The sequence below is a fragment of the Sorex fumeus genome, unplaced genomic scaffold, assembly GCF_029834395.1.
Source record: "Sorex fumeus unplaced genomic scaffold, SorFum_2.1 ptg000024l, whole genome shotgun sequence".
Classification (NCBI taxonomy): Eukaryota; Metazoa; Chordata; class Mammalia; order Eulipotyphla; family Soricidae; genus Sorex; species Sorex fumeus.
In genome coordinates this window covers 28377069-28402255 of record NW_026606081.1, presented here as the reverse complement: position 1 = coordinate 28402255, position 25187 = coordinate 28377069, and the positions used below count along the sequence as shown (strand labels likewise).

General features: G+C 41.4%; 1 protein-coding gene across 2 annotated transcripts in view; it reads right to left on the bottom strand.

The window, feature by feature from the left end:
* Positions 1-25187, bottom strand: part of PSME4 (proteasome activator subunit 4) — a 104856-nt gene that overhangs the window by 56287 nt on the left and 23382 nt on the right. For both annotated transcript variants that reach the window (XR_008792465.1, XM_056113928.1), the window contains exons 5-15: positions 13543-13587; positions 12022-12171; positions 10804-10867; positions 10015-10089; positions 9537-9659; positions 7808-7900; positions 7004-7269; positions 4559-4745; positions 1950-2039; positions 1075-1139; positions 667-817 (exon numbers count right to left, since the gene is read on the bottom strand). Coding sequence is in view for 1 of the 2 variants with exons in the window: in XM_056113928.1 (XP_055969903.1) it covers positions 667-817; positions 1075-1139; positions 1950-2039; positions 4559-4745; positions 7004-7269; positions 7808-7900; positions 9537-9659; positions 10015-10089; positions 10804-10867; positions 12022-12171; positions 13543-13587 (1309 nt within the window). In the remaining variant the exon portion in view is untranslated. The remainder of the gene's footprint in view (positions 1-666; positions 818-1074; positions 1140-1949; positions 2040-4558; positions 4746-7003; positions 7270-7807; positions 7901-9536; positions 9660-10014; positions 10090-10803; positions 10868-12021; positions 12172-13542; positions 13588-25187) is intronic.

Here is a 25187-nt window from a genome sequence, read left to right as displayed (position 1 = left end):
TGTTTCAGTTTAGGCGCTGAGCTCCTATAGCGGAAACCTAAAGAAGGGAACTAAGACGGGGGATTTTTCTCGTCAGGCATCCCTACTGGTGCTCTCCGTAGGCACGGCCAGGCTCCCCACATGGCTCGGGGCCAAGTCCTGCCTCCCGGAAGTAGGTCCAGGTGAGACTCTCGGCACCAGGCTCTGGGGCCAGGGACTCTGCACCTCGGGAGCTTCAGCAAACTGCAACGAATGTGAGGATGCCATGGGTGGGCTCACTATCACCCACTTGGACCCCTGCTCACAACATTCATCGTGAGGGAAAGGGAAAATAGATTAAAAATTGGAAAAACGAAATAAAATCACCAACAGAAGAGCCCAAAACCATGAAAATGCACAGTTTTCACAGGAGAGTTTCTATAGCACGAGAGCTACCAGGCAGAACACGGGTCCGACCTCTGCGAGAAACAAGGAAAAAGATGTTTCTCACTTCTACACATCTGCACTCAATTGCTGAGGCCTGTGGTGGGAATCTGACATATGCGGTTCGTGAATCCTGAAGACTGTGTGCCTCTGCCCCATCCCAGGAAGGAAAGGAAGGAGAAGCCCCCCACGCTGAGTCATCAAAGTCCGACCGTAAAGCTTCACAAATAAAAGTTTATAATTTCTGCAACAATACACTCTTACCATAAATATTTCTTTGGAACATTGTGTGAGGATTGTACTAAACGTGGAAGACAGACCTAACTCGACCAAACTCTCCAGGTGAGTCATTTTCTCCGTTTCTGTCTCTTCTCTTGTTTGCTCCAATGTGCTACTTTCTATAAGTCCAAAGCATCTAAATAATTCAAAAAAAGGTACAATTTTAGCAGCTGAAACCTAGATGAACAGTTTTGAAGATTAGGTCATCACTATTATCACGACCACTCAACTCGAGCCACTTAATAAATAAGCAGCTGACAGACTGTCCATTTCCCACTATAGAGCATCATTCTTGGGGAGTAATAAAATACAGATTATAAGGAAAATGAAACCAAACAGGACAGTCATTACTGGCAATGTCAGAGAAAGGGCAGGTGTGAAGTACACACTTACCTGTCCATAAACTGTAAGACAAAATCTTCAAATTCAGCTGTGGCTGAACAAAGTTCTCGCTCCACCTGTAACAATTCACATGAAGGGAAATTTAAAATAGCACTTAATTCTTTTTTCTAAACAAAACCTGGTGACGTATGAAATAGTGTTAGATCTATAACACCATTAAGTATCATTAAGAGCTCCATCATGATCATATTATAGATTTTTAAGCAACCTCCTTCTAGAAACCCAAATGAGAAGGTAATTAACAAAGTTTCTAAAGGAAAAAAACAGGAACCCTTTTTATTATCAATTAGCTTTCAAACTGCTGGTATAAGATGTGAAGAATCCTTCACTACTAAACAGCCAAATGACAAGAGCTCAGTAGTAATATGCCCCTAGCAAATAAGTGTCCTGAAGGTGGGCTGGAGATAGTACAGCAGCTAGGGTAGAGTCAACTGGCTTCAATCCCTGCCACCCCTCCCATGGTCCCCACAGGCCTGCCAGGACTGATCCCTGAGCAGAGGCAGGAGTTAGCCCTGTGAAACCCTTGCCCTATACCAACCCCATCTCCTGGTGGCCCTAAAACAGAGCAAGAATCCTCAAAGTACCAATCTATGATGAATAAAATTTCTCTTCACTAGATACCCACCTCATCAACAGATTTATGTCTAACCCAAGATGAAAAAACAAACCACCACCCATCACCTTTACTTAAGTAATCACCAAAAAGTGACAAAAAATTGAAATACACTGCTGGATGTCATCTGTTCCCCCCCACAAATGGCCTTTTCATAGCATGCAAAGCTACTTCATCACTGCCGGGGATTAGACAGAGGACAAGAACTAGAAATCCATTAACTAATCCCTGTAGAGCCAGAATATACCCTTACTTCTGTGAGATCATTTCTCTCTTGCAGTACAGATGAGCAATCTACTAAAGGCACCAGAGTGGAAAATGTTGCTATAAACTGGAATGTGATCTATGGGAAAAAACAAAATATCCAAACATTAGATTTCTGGTTCAAAAGTACAAGTACACCCGGGGTTACAATAAAGTAATTAAAGATACACATCCTGGGGGAAATTCCACAACCATCTAGGAAGTCTTCAGTTACAAATGAATATTTTCCGGGCACTGGAGCAGCAGGAGAGCAGGCAGGGTGTTTGCCTCGCACATGGCGAACTGGGATTCCAGCTCTGACATCCCGAAGGGTGCCATCCCCTACCCCCAGCCCAGCCCCATGAGGACTGATTCCTGAGCACTGTCGGGTGTGGCCTCAAACCCGTCACTCACTTAGCAGGAATGACTGTCTCCCCCGTTGGACAAGAGCAACTAGTCATGGGCCCGAACTGTCGGAGTCAGCAGGCTGCAGTTGGACAGCCACACCCTCACAGCAGTGCAGTCCTCTGAGAAGACAGAGCTGAGTACTGTGTCTGACAGAGACAACGCCCAGGACCCCGACTCCCATTGTCACTGGCACACTGGCACATCTCAGAGATTCTGGGCTTCTGGCTGGTACAATTCTCTGTGCTGGTAAAATTTAAAGAAGGCCCTCCCGTTGATCATCGATTTGCTCGAGCGGGCCCAGTAACGTCTCCATTGGAGACTTTGTTGTTACTGAGTTTGGCATATCGAATACGTCACGGGGAGCTTGCCAGACTCTGCTGTGCGGGCGAGATACTCTCGGTAGCTTGCCGGGCTCTCCGAGAGGGGCGGAGGAATCAAACTCGGGTCAGCCATGTTGGCTGCATGCAAATGCAAGAAAAACGTGAAGGGCTGGAGTGATAGGTAGGGCATTTGCCTTGCACACAGCCAACCTGGGTTCGATCCCCAGCATTCCATATGGTCCCCGAGCACTGTCCCTGAGGAGTAATCCTGAGTGCAGAGCCAGGAGTAACCCCTGAGCATCGCCAGGTATGACCCCAAAAGAATAAGAAAATCCCTGGCATCCCATATGGTCTACACACACCCCTGACCTCATGCACCACCAGGAGTAAATTCTGAGTAAATTCTGAGCCAGGAGTGACTCCTGAGGATCACCCAGTGTAACCAAAAACTTAAAATAAATAAAATAAAATTTAAGGGGAAAAAAAAAGAAAGAAAAACGTGAAGGGCAGGGGCTGGAGCAATAGCACAGTGGGTAGAGCATTTGCCTTGCACGCGGCCAACCTGGGTTCGGTTCCCAGCATCCCATACGGTCCCCTGGGCACCACCAAGAGTGATTCCTGAGTGCACGAGCCAGGAGTGGCCCCTGTGCATCGCTGGGTATGATGCAAAAACCAAAAAAAGAAAAAAGTGATGGGTGGTAGGAAAGGAGAGAGGGAGTAAGCCCCAAAGCACTGCCTGGGGTGGCCCCAAAGTCAAAACAGAAAAAATATTTTTTTCAATCAACATTTTAAGGTTCCTCACACTTAGTAAACAAGACGAACTTATATTCACTTACATATTGTTTAAGTCTCAAGATCTTCAAATTTTTGTCAATGAGAAGTTCCTTTGGGCCAGAGCAATAGCATAGCGGGTACGGCATTTGCCTTGCATGTGGCCGACCTGGGTTCAATTCCTCCACCCCTCTCAGAGAGCCCAGCAAGCTACCAAGAGTATCTTGCCCACACAGCAAAGCCTGGCAAGCTATCCATGATGCATATGATATGCCAAAAACAATAACAAGTCTCACAACGGAGATGTTACTGGTGCCCGAGCTTGAGCAAGTTGATGAACAACAGGTGAACAGTGCTACAGTGAGAAGTTTCTTTGCTCCTTCTTGAAAAGGTGACATTACTGAAGGGCTAAGAGAAATGCTCTGCCCTGGACAGGAACGCAGCTGTGGACACCATGGCCACACACGTGTGACGCCCTAGGTTTGAACCCCTGCACTGGAGGGCGGTGGGGGGAGGAAACTAAAGCAAAAGCGCGCACGTGTGTGTGCGAGTGTGTGTCAAAGCTGTATCTGTATTCTGAGTGTGTGTCTGAGTGTGTGTCAAAGCTGTATTCTACAGTTAGTAACTTTTCTAATACCCCTCATCACCAGTGTACATGAAGGAACATGCAAACAATTATATTCCTCCCTCCCCCACCCCAAATCTAACAGAAACAGGCAGCAAACACAATGAAGTTTCAAATGTCACGCTCAGGGAGGGCACTCGATGGGGAGCACAAGCTTTCCCCGAAACAGGAGGCCCAGGGCAGGCCCCTGAGGCACCCAGAGTCTCTGCCTGTCACCAGATGAATGATACGCAGCAGTAAAAAACCAAGCCAAGCCATGATTATTAAAACATAAATTACACAAGATAAGGCAAATACATGTGAAGACACACGCTGTGGAGAAAAAGGAACAGGTCTCAGATATGTGTACACTTGGGCATTACTCAAGAAAATTCTGTTGCTATTAGCAAAGTGTACACTGATCTGCATTCCCAAGACCATTTAAGTACAAATGAATAGAATGTGCATCGAAGACTCAGGAAACTTAAATGCCAGACAGACGGCTCTGTCGCTCACCATGCATTTGCTGAAGTCATTGGGGTCCACCCCCGGCAGCGCCCTCATCAGGAGTGGCAGCATGTGCGTGGGCCCCTCGGGGAACCACTTCCCCCCCGACACCAGGCTGCGGGCCACCCCGATCACACAGCTCAGTGTCGCCGTGAGCTGGTGGGGCTCCGTCAGAGTCTCCAGCGCGGGGTACGTCCTGCCATGAGAAAAGAGAACATCCAAGAACATCCATCACAGGTAACTCTACAAATGCTATCAGATATATTAAATTTGTGGCTGCATTTTGATTCCTAAGCTTGTAGGAAGCAAAATCTTTGGGTGAAAATTTGCACTCAAAAGTTGTAGGAAATCACAAAAGAGAGAAGAAAAGCACAGGTAATATAAGATTTCCCCTAAACTTCTGCCTCCTCAACACATTACTCCACAGAAATTCCACAGTGAAAAAGAGCACAAATTGGTAGATTCTGCCTTATTTCTGCCTTCTCAATTCACATTCCAACAAGTTTCCATGTAACCTGATGGTCAGCAAATACTAGAAATCTGGACCTAAAAGTCTAAACTAACCTTCGTTTTTCCCCCTTTCTCGAAAAGGTTCTTAGCAGAATGCTAAAATTACCCCTCTATTTTATAACTTTGAAGCCAGGTATTTTGAAGCTGAAAATCAGCTATCAGAACATGAGAATATGCTGGTGCCAGAGCAGAGAGAGGGGGATCAAGACACACCCAGTCTTTCATCACAGTGTTTGAGAGACAACATTCACTCACTGCCCTTAAGATTCTATACAGAAGGTATTATTCACAGAGCCATATCTAATATTCACCTACACAGAAAATGTATTTTATATTCTTCCTCTGGAGAAAAGGGAAACAATAAGCAAAAGGGAGAAAACCCAAACACCTAGACCAATGCACACTTCCAAAGATGAAGACGTGTTGTCATGACGGGGCTGAGGGATCCGGGCATGTGTGAGGCCCCGGGCTCTCCCTGCCACAATTCAGCACCACCAAACTCCATTAGAAATAGTTTTTATCCCTTTTCAGAAAATGCAAAACTAAATGTCCCCAAACTCTCGTTTGTAAAATAACTTTGATTTTATGAAAACAAGAATATTTCTCCTCCAGGAGCAATCCTGTCACTTCTAAATAATCAAAAAATAAACAAGCAAACAAACAAAAAAACCCCCTTAGAATCCCCCCAAATATCATTCTATTGTCAATTTTATCAATAAGCATATTATTCAAGATACTAATATTACATGAATTGAGAACTACAGAAAAACATAAAGGACATTTTTATTTATAAATTCTGTTCCTCCTGTTCAATATTATCTCACTAAACAGCTGGGGGAAAACTGAAAGGGGAGAAGTAAAAAAAAAAAAACATGAAAATGTCCCCAAATTTTAACAAATTTATGCGAGCAGCTGCCCACTGATGCCCATGCCCATGCACCGCAGGCAGGCACTGGTCACCCCCCCCGCCCCCCCCCCCCCGTCCCGCTGCCCCGGGGGAGCTCTGGGGGGCGGAGGGGGCAACACTGGGCCCAAGGCAGGCTCCCAAGAACTGCAGGTTGAGAAAATAAGGTATAGGCCAGGCACAGCACTGAGATCATCAGAGAGCAGAACCAACCAAACTGACATATACTGAAGTCCCAATTGGATCGAGGCGCCTATGGCGTAAGGAAATGTGACCCATTATTCCCTTTTCAACAAATTAAAAGAAACTGCATTCTGCCACCAAGGTCCTCAGACAATCTTGAGTTCTTAGACAAATCAATTTCCTCCTGATTTCTACAAAGCAATGCCTAATACTGACAAATGCTCTTAAAGAATTTAAGGCTCAAATTAAGGCAAGAGCGAAGGAAAAGCACAGAGCTACAATGACCTAAGGGTGCACACTGGGCCAGCAAGTAGGGAACTGCACGACATTTTTTGGGCTGTGTGTATACCTCAGACATATATGTGTATACCTCACAAGCCTCGCGCCAGGAGACCTCAGTGCGGTTCGCAGACCCACCCCAACAAAGAGGAAAGCAATAAAGACTATACTGTATGTGAAAATAATAGTTACGTTTATAGAGCAGGCAAAAATAATAAAAAACAAGAAATTGCCCTACTCTTCATTCTAAGAAACAACAAATATCCACAACCCCGTCTATGGCTGTGTTCTGACACTCACCTGATGAAAAAATGTTTAAGAGCCAAAGATATGAGTAGCAAAATGTGCAAATAACCCCCAGCACTTACTCTGTCCCAATTATCTTTTCTCCCTGATAGTCTTTATCAAGTTACCAGATATAGGCTAAATGTATATTACTTCTCTGAGAAGAACGATCAACACCCTTTTGATCAAGAACAATTCAGAACCAATAAAGAAAGAAGAGTCAGCACAGCAGGAGGAAGAAGCAGGGCAAGGCTGCTGCTGAGGTTTGGGGGAACACTGAGAGCCACACTTGCCTTTCCAGAACAGGAGGTATTACTAACTCAGGCCTCATGAGTGCAAGATTCTGCAGAGCCTGGGCTGCTTCTAAACTACCAGTTTTGCTGAACATTGCCAGGAGGACGGGTTGAATGATGCACTGTACAAAGTCGGTGACGTCCTGGTCGGTGAGCTTGTGGCTGTCAGGGACAGGAGTCAGCCATGAGGGCTTCTTGTACCGCTCGCGATGCAATCTTCGAACTACGCTGTTTGGCAGCCGCTGGAGGAGTTTCATTAACTTGTTCTGGGGACACAGAAGCACAAAGTCTAGAGTATGCTCTATTTTCCACAGATATATTCATGGTTTCTCTATATACATCAAACAGATTTTTTAAATAACAATTCTTACACTATATCTGCACAGTGTAGCTAGATACTATGCCATTACCAATTACTTAACAAAACTGAAATTTACTTAAAACTTATTTTCATTTCTAGCACTAATCTTCCATTGTGTGAAACACACACACACACACACACACACACACACACAATCTATATCTATATAAAAGTCACAAAACTAGAGAGGTAATTCCATGTTTTTATGGTATTTTGGCCATCATTTTGTTACCAGAACATACATTTATCATCAGTTTCCCATGTGGCAAATATTTTAACTTATTTGCACATGGTTTATAAATACAGTAACTTTATTTGAACTTAACTCACTTAAATATAATTTATATGAAAGAAAGTGTATTAGTTTTCCCAATAGGCAATACTTGAGTATGACTGCATCTTAAAAACTTCTAAACCCTAGAATGAAAAATGAACATATTTACCAGCCAACGCCCATTATTTGAAGGATGATAAAAAGATGTGATACTGTTAAACAAACCAGTTAAGTGTTTCTGTACCAGCTTACTTGGTCCACCCTGTTCAGATAAAAGAGCAAAAGTGTCAGTAGTCATATTTTACTATAAAACTACCCTAAAAACTCAGTTTTTACCTGCTTTCCCTAAACCTAAATAAATCCACTGTAAAATTTAAGGTCACTAACTCAAGGGTACTAAAAATACGACTCTGGCGTCCCTGGTCCATTTTGCTGAGAAGCGGGGACAGACTCTTGCTCTAGACAAGAGTCAAAACAACTTCCCAGACAACTTCTTATTCATCGATTAAAAAGTCACTCATTTAGAGTGAGCTCATGGGCTGAACACACACCCCAGTCCCACAAGCTTCTCCCACTGAACAACCTCAGGGGTGGCCCCTGAGCAGTGGAAGGAGCAGCCTCTGAGCATGGCTGAGTGTGGCACAAGTATCAAACCAGCCAACAAAAACAGCAACTGGGGCTGCAGCTGGAGCCAGAGAGAAAGTCGTCCTACTCATTCTACTCCCCTATATCCTAGTCATCCTACTCTCCTTGTGTCCTATGCATCCTACTCACTCACAGCCTACTCATCCTACTCCCCTGTATCCTACTCACCCACTAACCGGTATTCTACTCATCCTTCAGCATATGCTGAAGCCTAGATTCTAATCCTATTCCCCTGTATCCTGCTCACCTACTCACCTATATTCTACTCATTCTTCTAACCTCTATGAGGCTCTGGTATGATCTTTAGCACAAAAAAGAAAAAGGGGGGTGAGGGAAAGAAAAAGAAATAAAAGGGAAGGAGGATCTGGGATGTTTATTAAACCAGATCAGAAAACTGGAAAAGTATCTCAAAATTTAGGATAACAGTGTACTTTTTAAAAGAAAAATCTCTGCAGAGCTTGTCACTAAATTGACAACATCAGACATTAAAAAAAAAATTCCTTATGAATTCAAGGTTTTGTTTCTATTCTTGCTTTTTTTTGGGGGGGGGCACATCTGGTGCATCACAGGACACCCTCCTGGGCCAGGATCAAACCAGGACTCGCCTCATGCAACGCATGTGCTTTCCTTCTTGTACTATCTCTCTGACCCCAAGAATTCCAAAGGTCATTCTTTAAAAATTCTGATGGTACAAAATAAAAAGGTGAGATTTATATAAACACATTAAAATATTTTATAGCTATTTCTAAATGTTTCAAAGGAATTCACACGCTATGGGCCAGGAAAGAGGTAAAAGACCACCAGCCTGGGTGTGCCCTGGGTTCAATTCCCATTGTCACAAGAATAGAAAAATAAACTATGTGTTTAAATTTTTATATGAATATTAAAAGTGAATGCATAAAAATGGAGCATATGCTGAAGCCTAGGTTCTAATCCTACCTTTAACATTTTCAATTCGATTTTAGGAAATTTTGGGTTTTTTCCTTTCTGAATCTGAGTGTTCATCTATAGAACTCTAACAGACATTTTAAAGCTCTCAAAACTCTTTTGACTTGATTATTAAGGTCTGAATTAAGAAAATTTATAAATGCGACATTATGCCTACATTCTGATAAACTTAATGTATCGGAAATACCCCCAAATAATGTGATCAACAGGGTCAATATGCACCTGCATCGTCAGACAGGATTTCTGGACAATTAACACAAAAACAGATGTGAATCTATGCAGCACTGAACTATAGTGTTACAAACCATCATGGCGGTGATCCATATTACAGCATGTCCTATATCATAGGCATTTGTTAAAAATCTTGGAACTAACACTTGACTGCTTCCCACTGGGAGGTTCAAGCTTCTCAGAATTCTTGTAAATATCTTATAGGGAAAAAAAGGAATTGAGTATGAACATTTACATATAGGCATCAACTCTTTAAATAATTGATAGTGTTATTGAGTATCTTCTCATCAGATCAAGTCTTAATCAAAATTACACAGTTTAGGACAGAGTAATAGTACAGCACGTAGAAGGCTTGCCTTGCAAGTGGCCAACAGGGACTCAAGCCCCAGCATCCTGTATAGTCACCCCACCCCCACCCCCTAGCACCATCAGGGGTGATCCCTGAGTCCAGAACCAGGAGTAAGCCTGGAGCATCACCCGGCGTGCCCCCCAAAAAACAAACCAAAACCAACACCAATGCAGTTACATGTATGTTCAAATGTTCTTATTTACCTTTGGTACATACGGATCCCAGTCAATGTACCCTATATTATCTGTAGCCAAACGAGCAAAGAGATTTACTAGTTGCTGAAAGTAAACAAAGAAATATATATATTTGTTGTTGTTAAGTACCATGTTCTAAACTTTTTCATTTATTTTCACAAATCATTAACACAATTTAATATTACTCACTTAAAAAACCAAATTAATTAAATTGGGCTGGAGCGATAGCACAGCGGGTAGGGCGTCTGCCTTGCACGCAGCCAACATGGCCGACCCGAGTTCGATTCCTCCGCCCCTCTCGGAGAGCCCGGCAAGCTACCGAGAGTATTCGATATGCCAGACACAGTATCAACAAAGTCTCCAATGGAGACGTTACTGGGCCCGCTCGAGCACTTAAAAAAAAACCCAATTTAAGCTGTTTTTTTCCACCTACTTAAAATCAACTGCGGCTGATTTTTAATAACATTTTTAATAAGGAAAACAACAGAGATCCACAATGCAAACAGAAGAAGAGATTTTAACCAAATCAGCATGTAGAAAGCATGCACCTTGCTTCCAGCACCAGTTGATGGAGATAAAAGAGAAACAGGACCTTTACATTTCATGCATTTCACAAATACATACGGATGCTACCAGTCACTGATCAAACCAAAATAAATGCCTACTTCTGTTAGAATAAAGCAACTAAAAATCAACAACAAAAAGATGGTAACACCACGTTATAGCCATTTCTGAGAAATAAAAATGATGTGCCAATATCTATTTCCAAACCAACAAGGGCAAAGCGTGGCTACTCACCCCCTCCCACTGCGGGAGATTCTGCACGGAGACCCACAGGCCCATGAGTTCATCAAACCAAAGTCTGCAGAAGGAAACAGGCGTTAGGAACAGCAAGTGATCAAAGCCAGGGATCCTTTCTATTTTTAAAAATCTGTTACACTTACTGAGAACTATGCAACCTAGAAAAAACAATGCTGCAAGTTACAAACACAGAAGAAAGAACTCTTCTGTCTGCGTATGTCCTTGCACTCCTGCTGGAGAGAAATCTCCTCCCACGTGTGCTTGTCTCCTCACACACTTACTGCCACTCCTACCCAGGGACTGCGCGCAAGCTTCTTTCACTCTCTCTCCTTCTCCTTAGCAGTTTCTTGTTACTACCTGCTTGTGCAGCTGTCTGTACTTCCTTTTCTTTAACAAGCCAATTAATAAATAGTAAATATATTATACTGTTAATCAGCATCATAGTAAACAGTTCAACAGAAATAAGCCAGAGTGCTAAGTGCTATTATGGGGGATGGAGCAGATAGGGGGTGAGGGGAGGGGAAGAACTTCAACTTAAGTAAACAAAAGAAAATCAGAAACAAAAGAAATTTGAGTATCATTAGTCAATCTTTACCAATGTCAAATAGAAACATTCAGCATCTTTTAATTACAATTTTACAAATACACAGCTATATACCATTTTTTCTGATTTGACATCTCAGTGGAAATGTGAACGAAATGGGCCAAGCAAAATGCATACAACACCGTGGAAATCATTATTGTCCTTTCAGACTCTCGGCTGTAAAAAAAATACAGTCAAGGTATTTTGTATGATTTCTTATATTCCTGAAGTGCTAGAGGAAAGCACTTCTTGAAACTGGGGCAAAGACTATCCTAGTTAAAGGGGGCAACAGGCTGGGGTATTTTCAAAAGACCCAAGCACACAGAATGTAAATTAAAACCAAGTTCTAGGAAACACTTTTCTCTCTAAATTTGATATAACTGAACATTTCTCTACTTATTGTTTGCCCCCCAGTTTCTTAAGTCCCTCATCTTCTGAGGCTCCACACACAAGTATTCCTGTCTCTTTACGTACAATCCTGTATCATTTCAACCTTCACCAGACTTCAAGCATACTTCAAATGTAGTAAAATTAATAGCCGAGTTTGTATTTTCTTGAACATTTTTTGCATTACTTGTTAGCTTGCCTATTTATACTTCCTACCACATTGTAGAATTTAGCAAGATACTTACTTAAAACCTTTATTATGGAGGTGTGGAGGAAGGGAGGTAGGAAGAAATATTTCGAAATAAGTGATGGCCTTCTGCATGGTGACATCGAACGGGCACAGTAAAGGCCGCCACTCCTCCAGCATCTCGGCTGTTGCTTCTGCTGGGAAATACCTGGAGAGAAGAAGGCTTTCACGGGTCTGGAGGCCGAACCAAGGTGCCATGTCTCTCTTTAGCATCGACCAAAACAGGAGCGGGAGGGAGAGGGTTTCCTAAGCTCCATCCCTGACTACAGAGGCAGGTGACAAGATACACAGACTTCCCTAACTCCACAATGACTATTCTGTAACACTGGAGAAGACAAATTCTTTTTTCTATGGGGTTTAGGAAATTGCAGTTGAGAAACTCAGGGCTAAAAACATATACACTCAAATCTAAGGACGCAAGGGTCTTGTCTTATAAATGTAAACATGGTTGTTGCAGATTTTTTCCTGTTTATATAACAGAAATAGAAAGAAAATCTTATCATACAGAATCCACGCTACAAAAGAAATGCTAATCAGTAATGTGATAAGGTGTCAGTGTGGGAATCTTGAGACCCCAAGGTGACAGTTAGCCTGTGTACAAGAGAGTGGAACTAACCCACAAGCACAGAAAAGGCGGGACACCGCCACCCTAGAGCAGCACTCTTCAACGCTTATACCCCTGGACTGACTGTCCACATGTGAGGACAACAGCCGGCCATCAGCACCAAAGGGGCTAGACCAGTGGTTTGCAAACTTTCCACACCTGATGGCCAACACCCATCTGTGGCCCAGCCTTTGAAGATTGCTGGACTAGAGGATCTTGTCCTGCAGGCTTAGCCTGAGTCATACAGTAACTGGTCAGCAACAGAGAGCTGATTTAGAAACTAACCTGAATTCCTGCTACAAGTATAAGTACATCCAGGGATATTCATTTGAGAGAAGTCACTGCACTACAGCAGGTAAGCAGTGTCAGAACAAACAACCGGTAACAAAAAAGCAGTTCAAATGAGAACTGGGAATTCACCCAACTGAAATAAAAATCTATCTACAGTCATCTTTAAACAGCAGAATGTAACATATTTAAGGCCAAATATTCTATTAAAAAAATTAATCAAAATGAGAAGAAAGCACATCAATGCAGTTAACTACAAAGACCATTTTGGAAAACTTTTTATATTTGAGTAACTGTGTTCTAGGAAAACCTAGCAAATAAAGATAATTACACAGAAATTAAGAGTTTCTTATGACACCCACACTACTTCAAAATTTCTAAATCCAGTTCAAGAGTTAGAAATAGAGCAGAGATACAGCTCAGTGGTGGAACACGAAGTGTTCTGCAGAGCCTCCATCCCAGGCTCCTACCCACCCCCCAAAAACTGGAATACGTTGCACCCAGTGACAATACCTAGTATCACAATGTCACAAAGCTATTTATACCTTTAATTTCTTTCTCAAAGCAACTAAAGTTGGGGGAAAGCCCAGAGAAATAAGAGGCTTTATCAATCGAGAAGCTACTTACGGTCGGCAGCTTTTCACGAGTGTTTTGAGGACATTTTCTACAGAACTGGGGGAAAAAAAGTCATTTGATAAATTAGGTTTCATTGGGTAAATTAGGTTAAGTATTTTAAGAACACATAGAATTCAGTCACATGCATCTCTAAGATCTGCTCATATTTTTAGATATTCTCTGTATATGTCGTAACTAATATTTCTCTTTCATGCAGATGAATTCTAAGGACTAACCACCCAAATTCCTGCTCTGCCACAAGGTAGAAGAAGAAAACCGGGAATACAATGAGTCATTTTCCATCTTCACCAAGGATACAGCAAACACCGCACTTATCCACACAGTAAACAGTCTCAGGCTTTAACATGTCAGATACCAACTTTTCACTTTTATTCAAGTACTCAGATGTCAAAACATAGAGGACAGGGCAAAATCTGGTGCACTTCTACCAGCGACCACCAGAAACTGGTCCCTACAACCACCTGATGAGAGCCCCTGCCCCTCAAAGGCCTGTACCACCAGCGACAAGGGTCAGAGATCTAATAAGCATCCCTTGGAGCAGTGACTGCAAGCCAGCTGAACAAAATGAAAAGCTGCGCTTAATTCCTTACAGTTGCTTCAAACATATAGCAAGAAAAGGATTTGTTCATAAATTTGTAACAGAAGTTTTAGCGCTACTACAAATGTAGTAGCCAATGTGTAAACACACAGAACTATTAAGGGGATATGTAAATTATTAATTAGACCCAGTCAAGAGGTCAAATGCAAAAAAACCAAATGGGCATTAGGTGATATGAACTGCAATTTTAAAGTGAAAGTGTGGCATGGTAACAAGCAGAAACATCCCAGTTTGTGCTGGGTGTGGAGGGTGCAGAGATGGAACAACAGGCAGAGCACATAACTTGCACATACCCAACCTGCACCTCATATGGTCCCCCAAGCACTGCCAGGAGTGAGCCCTGAGCACAACTGGGTGTGGCCCCCAAACAAAAACAATTCGATGGGGAATAAGGTAACTTTCAGACAGTGCTTCCACTGAGTACTTTCCCCTCAAGTTTCTTGGAAATTCTTATGTCAGGTATCCTATGTCTCTGAAAGCTTAAGAACTAATCTGCAAGAAATTCTAAGGAATAACACAGACCCAAACTCACAACAGGCAGCCAATGTATTATAAAATCAAGAGTCAGAATTAGAATTTCATTGCTTGCAATAGTAGGAATTCACTTTAACCCCACAACTGTTCAGAGAAAAAATAACCGAGGAGAAAACGAGGCTCCGTGCCTGGTTCTACCCTAAGAAACAGGGGCACATAGTCAGAGACATCTGTAAGCACTTTTTCTGTTATTAGAAAAATACATAAGTATTTCCCTCTCTCATTAAAAAATATATAAGCAATTAAAAAAAAAAAACAGGTTTAGCTCAGAGAGTAGGGCTGGAGCGATAGCACAGTGGGTAGGGCGTTTGCCTTGCACGCAGCCAACATGGCCGACCCGAGTTCGATTCCTCCGCCCCTCTCGGAGAGCCCGGCAAGCTACTGAGAGTATCTCGCCCGCACGGCAGAGCCTGGCAAGCTCCCCGTGACGTATTCGATATAACAAACACAGTAACAACAAAGTCTCCAATGGAGACGTTACTGGGCCCGCTCGAGCAAATCGATGAACAACGGGAGGACAGTGAGAGTGAAGCTCAGAGCATCTAAAATACCTGCTTATTAAAAAAAAAAAAAAAGGATGGGGTGCTGTCAAAATGTCTCCCAAACTGTATCTATAACCCCCGGAATGTACAACTAAGCTTCTCACTCCAGCACTTCCAGAAAGTACAAGGCAATGTGTTCATCTAGCCACACACATTAGCTTCATGATACTTAGAGGACTCAATAAACGTCATTTGCAATGGCAACAAAGAACAGAGATTGTTAGATCTGCTTTAATTTGTGCTGAAAAACCCATTTAGAAAATAATATAGAAGGGGTTTAAAGAGCCACGAATTTCCAAACCAAAAAAAAAAAAGATGAACTAAAATGGAGATATTAAAGTTTAATTCTAAAATAGTAAGCTTCCTGTCCCCAAACTCAAAAGATCTTTAATTAAGAGTGTCTGAAGTTCATAATCATTTGAACTTTCCATCTCTTTCACAATTTCTGTGGTAACTCACTGGGGTGCTGACACAGAAAACTAATGTCACCGAGGACCTTCTCTGTCACCAACAAACTTTCACAGAACACAAAAAAAGATTCTGGAAAGGAGGTAGTAAGAAAGCAAGTAAAATACATTGTCTCTGGTTCCCTTCACTTTACCAAAGAACAGTTACAGAAGGGCCAAAGGTCACACCGCTCATCAGAGGACATGACTCAATTCACCTCATCAAGTCCATTCCAACCCCTCCTCGTATTTAAGGTCTGTACCATCGGATTTATTCTCTTTGTCCAGAAAAGGGTACAATCTCTCTAACCTGTGATATCTGTATAGTGACCTTTTGTGATTCTTGTAATCTCTCAAGATGAAGGGAACAATGTTTCTGTTTAAAAATAAAATGAAAGGTTAAGGCTAAATGCTACCAGAGTATATTTCACTAATTTTTAGAGGGAGTGAATAATCACTATATACTTTTCCAATTGTTGGGAACTTATGGTACTAAAGGGTTAACAATTCAAAAACATCTTTATTTTTTAAAACTCAAAGGGAAACCACTGAGGGACTAAGCTCTGAACAGGTTTTCTCAGATCCTAATTCCTCACAGAAAAGCACAGATCCCAGCTAGAGCTTACGGTGAGACCTGGTTTTGAATAGCAGTTCCACTATTCAAAATCTATAGTGTTATAGTGTTATAGCTTCCATATTTCCATCTATTTAAGTGATAAACCTCTAATGGTATCTAAAATAACTGTTACAAAATTTAAATAATACTTTTAAAAAACAGCTATCTGGTTCAATATTAAGCACAACAAATGTTAATTATAATTACTGTTTCCTAGCTATCCAAAATAAATTTTATTTTCATTTTCTTTAATGATTAGGTTTTTGCTCATTTTGCTTTTACATTTATTCTGAATAGCTATTAATCCTCAAAGTTTAGGAAATCACATCCAAGTAAGAAATTCTTCTTCTTCTTATCACCCCCTATTTATTAGGGCAGAAAGTAAGTCCTTGTCCCAGTTTCAACAAATTCCTGGGTAAATTTTCCTCTTTAAACTGTCATCTCTTTAGGATGCCATTAAGAAAGTAAATGTGAACTAGAGAACGGCCTGAGGAGAACTGAGAGTTTGGGCGTCTGTTACCCAGTTACTAATGGCTGATTTGCGGAAACCTGGAATTCTAAGCTTCCTGCCTTCTTGGCATTACTTATCATGGGATATAAGGACAACATTCATTTCTAAACTAGAGAAATCTACAGCAAGCGATACATTCAAGATAAGAGCAATGTGTATTATCCACAGTCAGAGCAATTTACATTAGACAGTTCTTCACTAAATTAGAGCTTAACTTCAAAATAAATGTTTTTTTCATAAATGAACCACTAAGTTCTAACATTGTCATATTCTATAAATCTCTGCTTTAATTTGCTTGTAACTTAATGGTGACATACTCAATAAACCTCTGCTATAATTCTTCCTTGTAATTTAATAATAACTGGTTAATGCACTATACTTTTCTATGTAGAACACTTTATCTAAGAAAATCAGGTTTTGCCTGCTTTAATTTTTTTCTAAATCAAAATAACTCCATTCTTAGTTTACCACTTCCACCTCATATCTAATATTTCAAAAGTATAGTATTACTTGGTTAAATAACCATTTTTTACAACACTTCACACAAAATTAGGGTCTAGTTAATTTTACCATAATAAAGGTATGAAATGCCACTGAAACAGTACTCATTCTTATTCTTCCTAACAATTAAAGAAAAAAAAAATCTTTTATGGCAAGCACTTAAAAACTGGAATAACCCTGACCACACGTGTAAAAAGTGTATATCCTTGAAATGATCCTACCTGATTCAATCAAGTATTTTTTTAAAAAATGCTTTAAAAAGTGCGATTTCTAAAGAATAGTAAGTTTCTGTATGAAACCCTGGTTTGACTGGAAAAGAAGGGAAGGGGGGAGTAGGAGAGTAGCAGGAGGAGAGGGGAGGGGGAGGGGGTGCAACGGTGGGGAGAGGAGGGAGGAAAGGAGGAAGGAACCAACTAAGGAGAGGAGGAAGGAAGGATCAGTGAGATAACTCCTGGAAGAGTTATTTCAAAGATTCCCAGAAACACCATCACAATGTATCGGGTTGGGGTGGCTGCGAGCAGAGGAGGCAGCTGCGCACAGGAGCTCTGGATCTGACTTTTGGGCACCACTGGAGACCAACAGCGCCAGGAGTGAGCCCCAAGGGAGTCATCTCTGAGTACCCGAGGGCTGGCCCCAAAATAAAAGGCAGAAACAACAAAAAGGCTTTAAATAAAAATCACTTCATCTCTAATTTCCAAATAAATGTAAAAGTAATTTTTTAAAAAGCAAAGAGTTCCTCAACTGTCACTGTACATACCAAATCAGTAACCATCATTAACAAAATGGACTCACTTTGTTTCTTTGGGGGTCCACACCCTGTGGTGATCAGCAGTTACTCTCTGTGTCACTCCTGGCAGTGCTCAGGGGACCATAAGGGTGCTGGGAATTGAACTGGTGGCCACGTAAAAGGCCAGAGCTGACCTGCTGGTTGTACTATTTTTCCATCCTCCCAAATGGACTCTGTTAAATTTCAACAAGTCCTCCCAGAAGTTACTTTCATCATTTTATTATGTTAAATTCTGGACACAGAGATAGTGACAGTAATTTAAGCTCGGAAAAGTGGCCACCTGTATCAAGACACTGTTCTACCCCTACAGAGATAATAAAGAGTATATAATTTATGTGCCATAATAAAGGAAAAGAAGGAAAGGAATTTCGCTGTATCTTAAAGACAAGACTAGCAAATCAGGGGCCAGAGTGATAGTCCAGTGAGAAGAGAAGGGCATTTACTTTGCAAACAGCCAACATGGGTTCAATCCCCGGCACCCCAGATGGTTCCCCAAGCACCACCTGAAGTAATATCTGAGTGCAGAACCAGAAGTAACCCCTGGGCATCACTGGCTGTGACCCAAAAAGCAAAAGGAGAGAGAGAGAGAGACAGAGACAGAGACAGAGACAGAGATAGAGAGAGGAGTAACAAATAACAGAGCAAAAATTACTTAAGAAACACAAAAGGAAAATATCAAACTTCTTCAGAGGTAAATTAAAATGAATAATGCAAGGGTATAACACCAACATAGGAAAGAGAAAAAAATGCTACCTAAACCGAACTATATGTACGTATGCATGTATGCATGCATGTGGTATTAGCGAAAGCTCAGTGCTTCGTTCAGGAGGCACGCAATTCACCATGGAGAGACAAGTCACACCTCTCTCACAAAAATGTTTTTAAGCAAGCAAGTTATTTAGGATTGAACTAGCCATGAATTGTGTAAAATCACAAAAATGTATACACAGAGCAATTCAAATATGAATGACCCATAACCATTGGTAAAAGTTAACCTAAACATAACTTCCCATAATACTTTCATTGCAATATCCTTCAATGGTATGCTGCCAACATGTGAAACTTAAACTACAGGTCAATTAGGTCTATGAAGTACTTTTATAAAATAGAGAATAAGATCCAAATGCTTTTTTTATAGGTAATTTCTGGATCACAACAATACAAACAATTTTTAGAACAGGGTAAAATGCACTGCACTCACACAGTGATTTGTTTGTTGTTTGGGGCCACACCCAGTGATGCGCAGGGCTAATTCCTAGTTCTGCACTCAGGAATCACTCCTGACAGGGTCTCTGGGGACCATGTGGGATGCTGAGGATCAAACTCGGGCATGGCACATGCAAGCAAGAGCTTTACTCGCTGTACTATCGCGCTGGTCCCACTAAAAAGCACTGATTTCCATGAAGACAAACACAAGGAACATATGTTTTGGGACTTGAAAGACAACGAATTGAAGCAACTTTTCCCTTTGGATCACAAAAACCACATTCCAAAGATACCAGCAAGATAGCACGTTCAAGTCAGCTGGCAAAACTGTCTCAAAATGGGACAGAACGCATCTAAGAAGAAAATAGTGAAATCCAAACACCATTTCAAAAACAGTGTTCTGCAATTTCCCCTTAGAAAGTCAATATTTTTAAATCACAAATTTATCCTGACTATGAAGGTTCAAAAGTACACGCCATCTTACTGTGCAAAATAGATTCTTTGCTTTTGGGGACACCCCAGCAAAGCTCAGGGATGGATCCTGGCAGGTTCTGGCGACTATGTGTGGTGCCATCAGCGATCTTAACTAGAAAAGTAAGTTTTAAAATGCTTCAGATCCGCATATCTCTGGGCCAGATGACTGCAGGTTACTCCAAGGAGGCCACAGCTGACAGTCATGTTAGGAAAACAGGCTGGAAGGGTCCCAGCTGGGAGGAGCATGAGGGACACTGAGTGGTGTAGTAGGAGCAGACGAGGAGCAGGGACACCAACAGCACTGACTGACTGTCCCTATGGGAGTCCCAGGAAGCTACCGACATACAAAGAAACCCAGGGCGGAGAGGAAAGCTCTCTGGGCCCAGGCACTGCTCCCAGAGGACATGGCAGTTCCATGCTGAGGGCCAGCACTGCTGGGGCCACCAGAACAACACCTGGGGGCAACAGCAGGGTGCAGGGGATCAAAGTCAAGGATTTGATGGCATGGCCCGCTGGCCCCTATTAGTGGGCACATGTGACTTTAAACGCAGCAGCCCTGCCTTGCAAAGGTACAAGGAAGCAAAGAAGAAGTTCACTGCAAGGCAGACACTGCCTTCTCTCCACCCCTGTAATTCTCCAGAGATTTTAAGAAACAGCTGCACGCGCGCGCGTGCACGCACACACACACATACACACACACACACACACACACGCACGCACGCACCTGGAAAACTGCACAAAGATAGCTGATTATGAACTGCTTAAAGGTCCCTGAAATCAAAAAGGCGACTCCTGCTGCTAAAAGGATCAGGGGCTGGCTGAGTGCGTGCCCTGCGTGCTCAGGTCGATGGTCTCGTGCCATCTAGCCGGAACAGGAGCCCACACTGGGTGTGGAACATTTAAAAAAAAAAAAGAGAAGCCAAAGGGTGGCCCAGTGAATCTCACCTATGCCTGCTGCCCACCACAGACACGAAACTCGGCATCTTCCTAAGGAAAGGCCACACCCAGGGCAGGTGCCGGGCTGGGCTCAGGGCTGGACGTTGCGAGCGTGCGGGACAGCTCTGGGCCCTCAAAGACAAACCAAATTAGGACTTTTACAATAGTTCTTGCATATTCAACTTTGCATTGGTAAACACTGATAAAGACCTATTTGCACATCACTTCCCAGAGTTTTATGAATTTTGCTCCTTCCAAGATAAAGTACACTTCCTCGCTCTAGTCAGTGAAACTAAGGAAAACAACTTCTGCGTATTTGATGTAGCCACTGTCCAGAAGCCCGCCGGGCTGAGGCTCAGGATTCCTCACAGCCATTTAAGAAACTCTTTACCGCGCTTCACTGTTCCCTTAAGACCTAAACACCTTTTAAAGTCTGCTGAATACGGTCCTTTTCAGAACTCCTACAATAAAAGTACAAAAGGGTAATGACTTATGTGAAGCTGAGGATCACCACGGTCCAAATCAACTAAACAGAAAAGTCTCCAAGAACAAAACCCAGGCCAGGGGGAGGCTCAAAGCACATGTTCTGCATGTGGAGGCCCCAGACGGTATCCCTGACACCACCAGGAGTGCCCCCACACCAAAATAAACAACCAATTAATGTTAAGATGTATAGACTGAGACAGAAGTTATGGCAATAAATCCTTAAGGCTTAACTCATAATAAAAATGTGAATATACAGGCATTCTTCAGGAAACAGCGATAGAAAGACAAAATTTAAAAAAAAAATTAAGTTCCTTAAACTAAAACGCAATCACAATGAATTTTTTCCTCTTTTTTTCTGACATTTCTTTTATTTTCATTTTTACTGAAGTAAGACTGCACTATAGCTTTATACAGTTTTCAATCACACATCAGTGAAACTCCACGTGTATATAAAGTACAATAAATTCATGATTTTCAAAGCCAATTTCATCCCTTATCATTCACCCTTTTGGACAGATTTATTCACCCCTCTTCTTCACTTTTTCTTTAAATTTTTAAAAATTTTACTATTTTTTTAAATTACTGAGGTAGACCCTTACAAAGGGGTTCAAGATTGGGTTTCAGTCATACAGTGTTCAGACACCCATTCCTCCACCAGTGCACATTTCCCAGCACCAGTGTCCCTGGGTTCTCGCCCATCACCCTCCCGCCCCCACCTGTCTCTATGGCAGGTGCTTTTCTCCTCTGTCTCTCTCTCTCCCCAACCCCCCCACCCCCCGCCGTTTTGGACATTGTGGTTTACAATATTGATACTGAAAGGCTGCCATACTGCTCCCTTTTCTGTCTTCCTTTCCTCTGCCCTACACACACTTGTGGTAAATTCCAACTACTGACCTGTCCTCCTAGTCTGTTTTCCCTGACCATGGATAAACTACAATAAATTCATGATTTATCCATGAATATTATTGTTCTACTATGTATGTTTTTATATTCCACAAATGAATGCAGTCATTCTATATCTGTCCCTCTCCTTTTGACTCATTTTAATTAGCACGATACTCTCCATATCCATCCATTTATAGGAAAATTTCATAACTTCATTTTCCCTAACAGCTGCATAATATTCCATTGTGTAGATATGCCATAGTTTCTTTACCCATTCTTCTGTTCTTGGGCACTTGGGTTGTTTCCAGATTCTGGCTATTGCGAATAGTGCTGCAATGAACATAGAAGTGCAGAGGGTGTTTTTGCTGTGTGTTTTTTGAGTCCCCAGGGTACAGTCCCAGGAATGGTATTGCTGGGCCAAATGGGAGCACAATTTCTAGTTTTTTAAAGAAATGTCCATATTCCTTTCCAAAAATGCTGGATCGGTCGGCATTTCACCAACAATGAAAGAGTCCCTTTCTCTCCACATCCACGCCAGCACTGGCTGCTCTTGTTCTTTTAGATGTGTGCCAGTCTCTGTGGTGAGATAACTCATTGTTGTTCTGATCTACTTCTCCCTGATGATTAGTGATGAAGAGCATTTTTTTCATGTGTCTTTTGGCCATTTGAATTGCTTAAGAAAGTCTCTGTTCATTTTATCACCCCATTTTCTGATGGGGTTGGATTTTTTTCTTGTAGAGTTAAACCAGTGTCTTGTAATCTTTGATATTAATCCTTTATCAGATAGGTATTGGGTGAATAACCTTTCCCATTCTGTGGGCTACCTTTATTTCTTTTGAGGTACCGGATGCTTCTTAGTTTAAGATAGTCCCATTTATTTATCTTTGCTTCCACTGGCTTGGTCAGTGGCATTTCATCTTTGAAGATACCTTTAGCTTCAGTATCACAGAGGGTTTTGCCAACCTTTTCTTCACTGTACCTTATGGATTCTGGTCTGATGCTGAGGTCTTTAATTCATTTTTATCTGACTTTTGTGCTTGGTGTTGGATAGAGGTCTGAGTTTGGTTTTTGTTTTTATTTTTAAAATATGTAGCTTTCCAGTTTTTCTAGCACTTGTTAAAGAGGCTTTCCTTTCTCCACTTCGTATTTCTTGCTCCTTTATCAAAGACTAAAGGATCCTATGTTTGAGGATGTGTGTTAAGATATTCACCTCTATCTCATTGGTCTATGGGTCTATTTTTATTCCAATACCATGCTGTTTTAATTATTACCGGCTTATAGCAAAGTTGGGGAAGGTTATGCCTCCCATCTTTTTTTCCTCCCAAGAACTGCTTTACTCATGGGTGTTTATTGTTCCATATAAATTTCAAGAATGTTTGATCAATTTCTTTGAAAAATGTCACAGGTATCCTTATAGGGGTCACATTGAATCTATTCAATGCTTTGGGGAGTATTGCCACTTTCACAATGTTAATTTTCCAATTCACGAGCAGGGGATGTATTTCCATTTCCATATCTCCTCTTTTATTTCCTGAAGTAGTGTTTGTAGTTTTCTTTGTATGGGTCCTTTACCTCCTTAGCTAAGCTTATTCCAAGGTACTTGATTTCCTGAGCCATGATTGTGAACAGGATTGGTTTTTTTTTATGTCACTTTCTTCACTCTCAATATTTGCATACAGGAAAGCTATGAACTTTTGGGTATTGATTTTGTGAACTGCCACTCTACTATACAAGTCTATTGTTTCTAGGAGCTTCTTGGAAGAGACTTTAGGGTTCTCTAAATATAGTTATCATGTTATCTGCAAATAGAGCTTGACTTCTTCCTTTCCTACCTGGACATCCTTAATATCTTTTTCTTCCTTAACTGCTATAGCAAGTACTTCTAGTATTATATTGAATAGAAGAGGCGAGAATGGGCATCCTAGTCTTGTGCCTGATCTTATAGGTAAGTCATAACTTTTCCCCATTGAAAATAATATTTGTCATGGGCTTGTGGTAGATGGTTTTGACTATATTGAGGAAAGTTCCTTCAATTCCCATTTTGCTGATATTTTTCATCATAAATGGGTGCTGGATCTGGTCAAATGCTTTCTCTGCGTCTACTTATATGATCATATGATTTTTTATCTTTTATTTATATGATGTATTATGTTGATTGACTTGTAAATGTTAAACAATCCTTGCATTCCCGGGATGAATCCCACTTAGTCACGGTGTATGATCCTTTTGATTAGTCGTTGGATTCTATTTGCTAATATTTTGCTGAGGATCTTTGCATCTATTTTCATCAGATATTGGCCTGTAATTTTCTTTTTTTGTGGTGTCTTTGTCTGCTTTTGGTATCAGAATGACATGTGCCTCATAAAAACAGAGAGTGTTTTTATTCTTCAATTTCCTGGAAAAGCTTGAAAAGGACTGGAATCTGGTCCTCTTGAAATGTTTGGAAGAATTCACTACTGAATTTACCTGGGTCTAGGCTTTTGTTTTAGGGAAGACTTTTGACTACCATTTCAATTTCCTTGATAGTGATAGATATGTTCGGGTATTCCAAATCTTGTTTCAGCATTGGGAGGTTATAGGAATCCAAGAATTTAATCATTTCTTCTAAGTTCTCGTGTTTTGTGGCATACAGACTTTCAAAGTAATCTCTGATGATCTTTGAATTTCTGTGGCTTCTGTTGTGATGTCCCCCTTTTTCATTTCTGATTCGGTTTATTAGAGTTCTCTCTCTCTCTCTCTCTCTCTCTCTCTCTCTCTCTCTCTCTCTCTCTGTCTTGCTAGTGGTTTATCAATCTTATTTATATTCTCAAAGAATGAGCTCTTGGATTCACGATCTTTTGGATCGCTTTTTAGGAATCCAGCTTGTTGATTTCTGCTCTAAGTTTTATGATTTCCATCCTTCTGCCTGGTTTGAGCTCCTTTTGCTGGTCATTTACTAAGATCGTAAGCTGTGAAGCCAAGTTATTTATGCGGGCCCTTTCTTCCTTCCTAATAACGCTTGAGAGCTATAAACTTTCCCCGTGACACTGGTTAAGCTGTGTCCCACGGGTTTTGGTAGCTCATGTCCTCATTCTCATTTATTTCCAGGACAAATAAGAATACTTTTTAAAAATT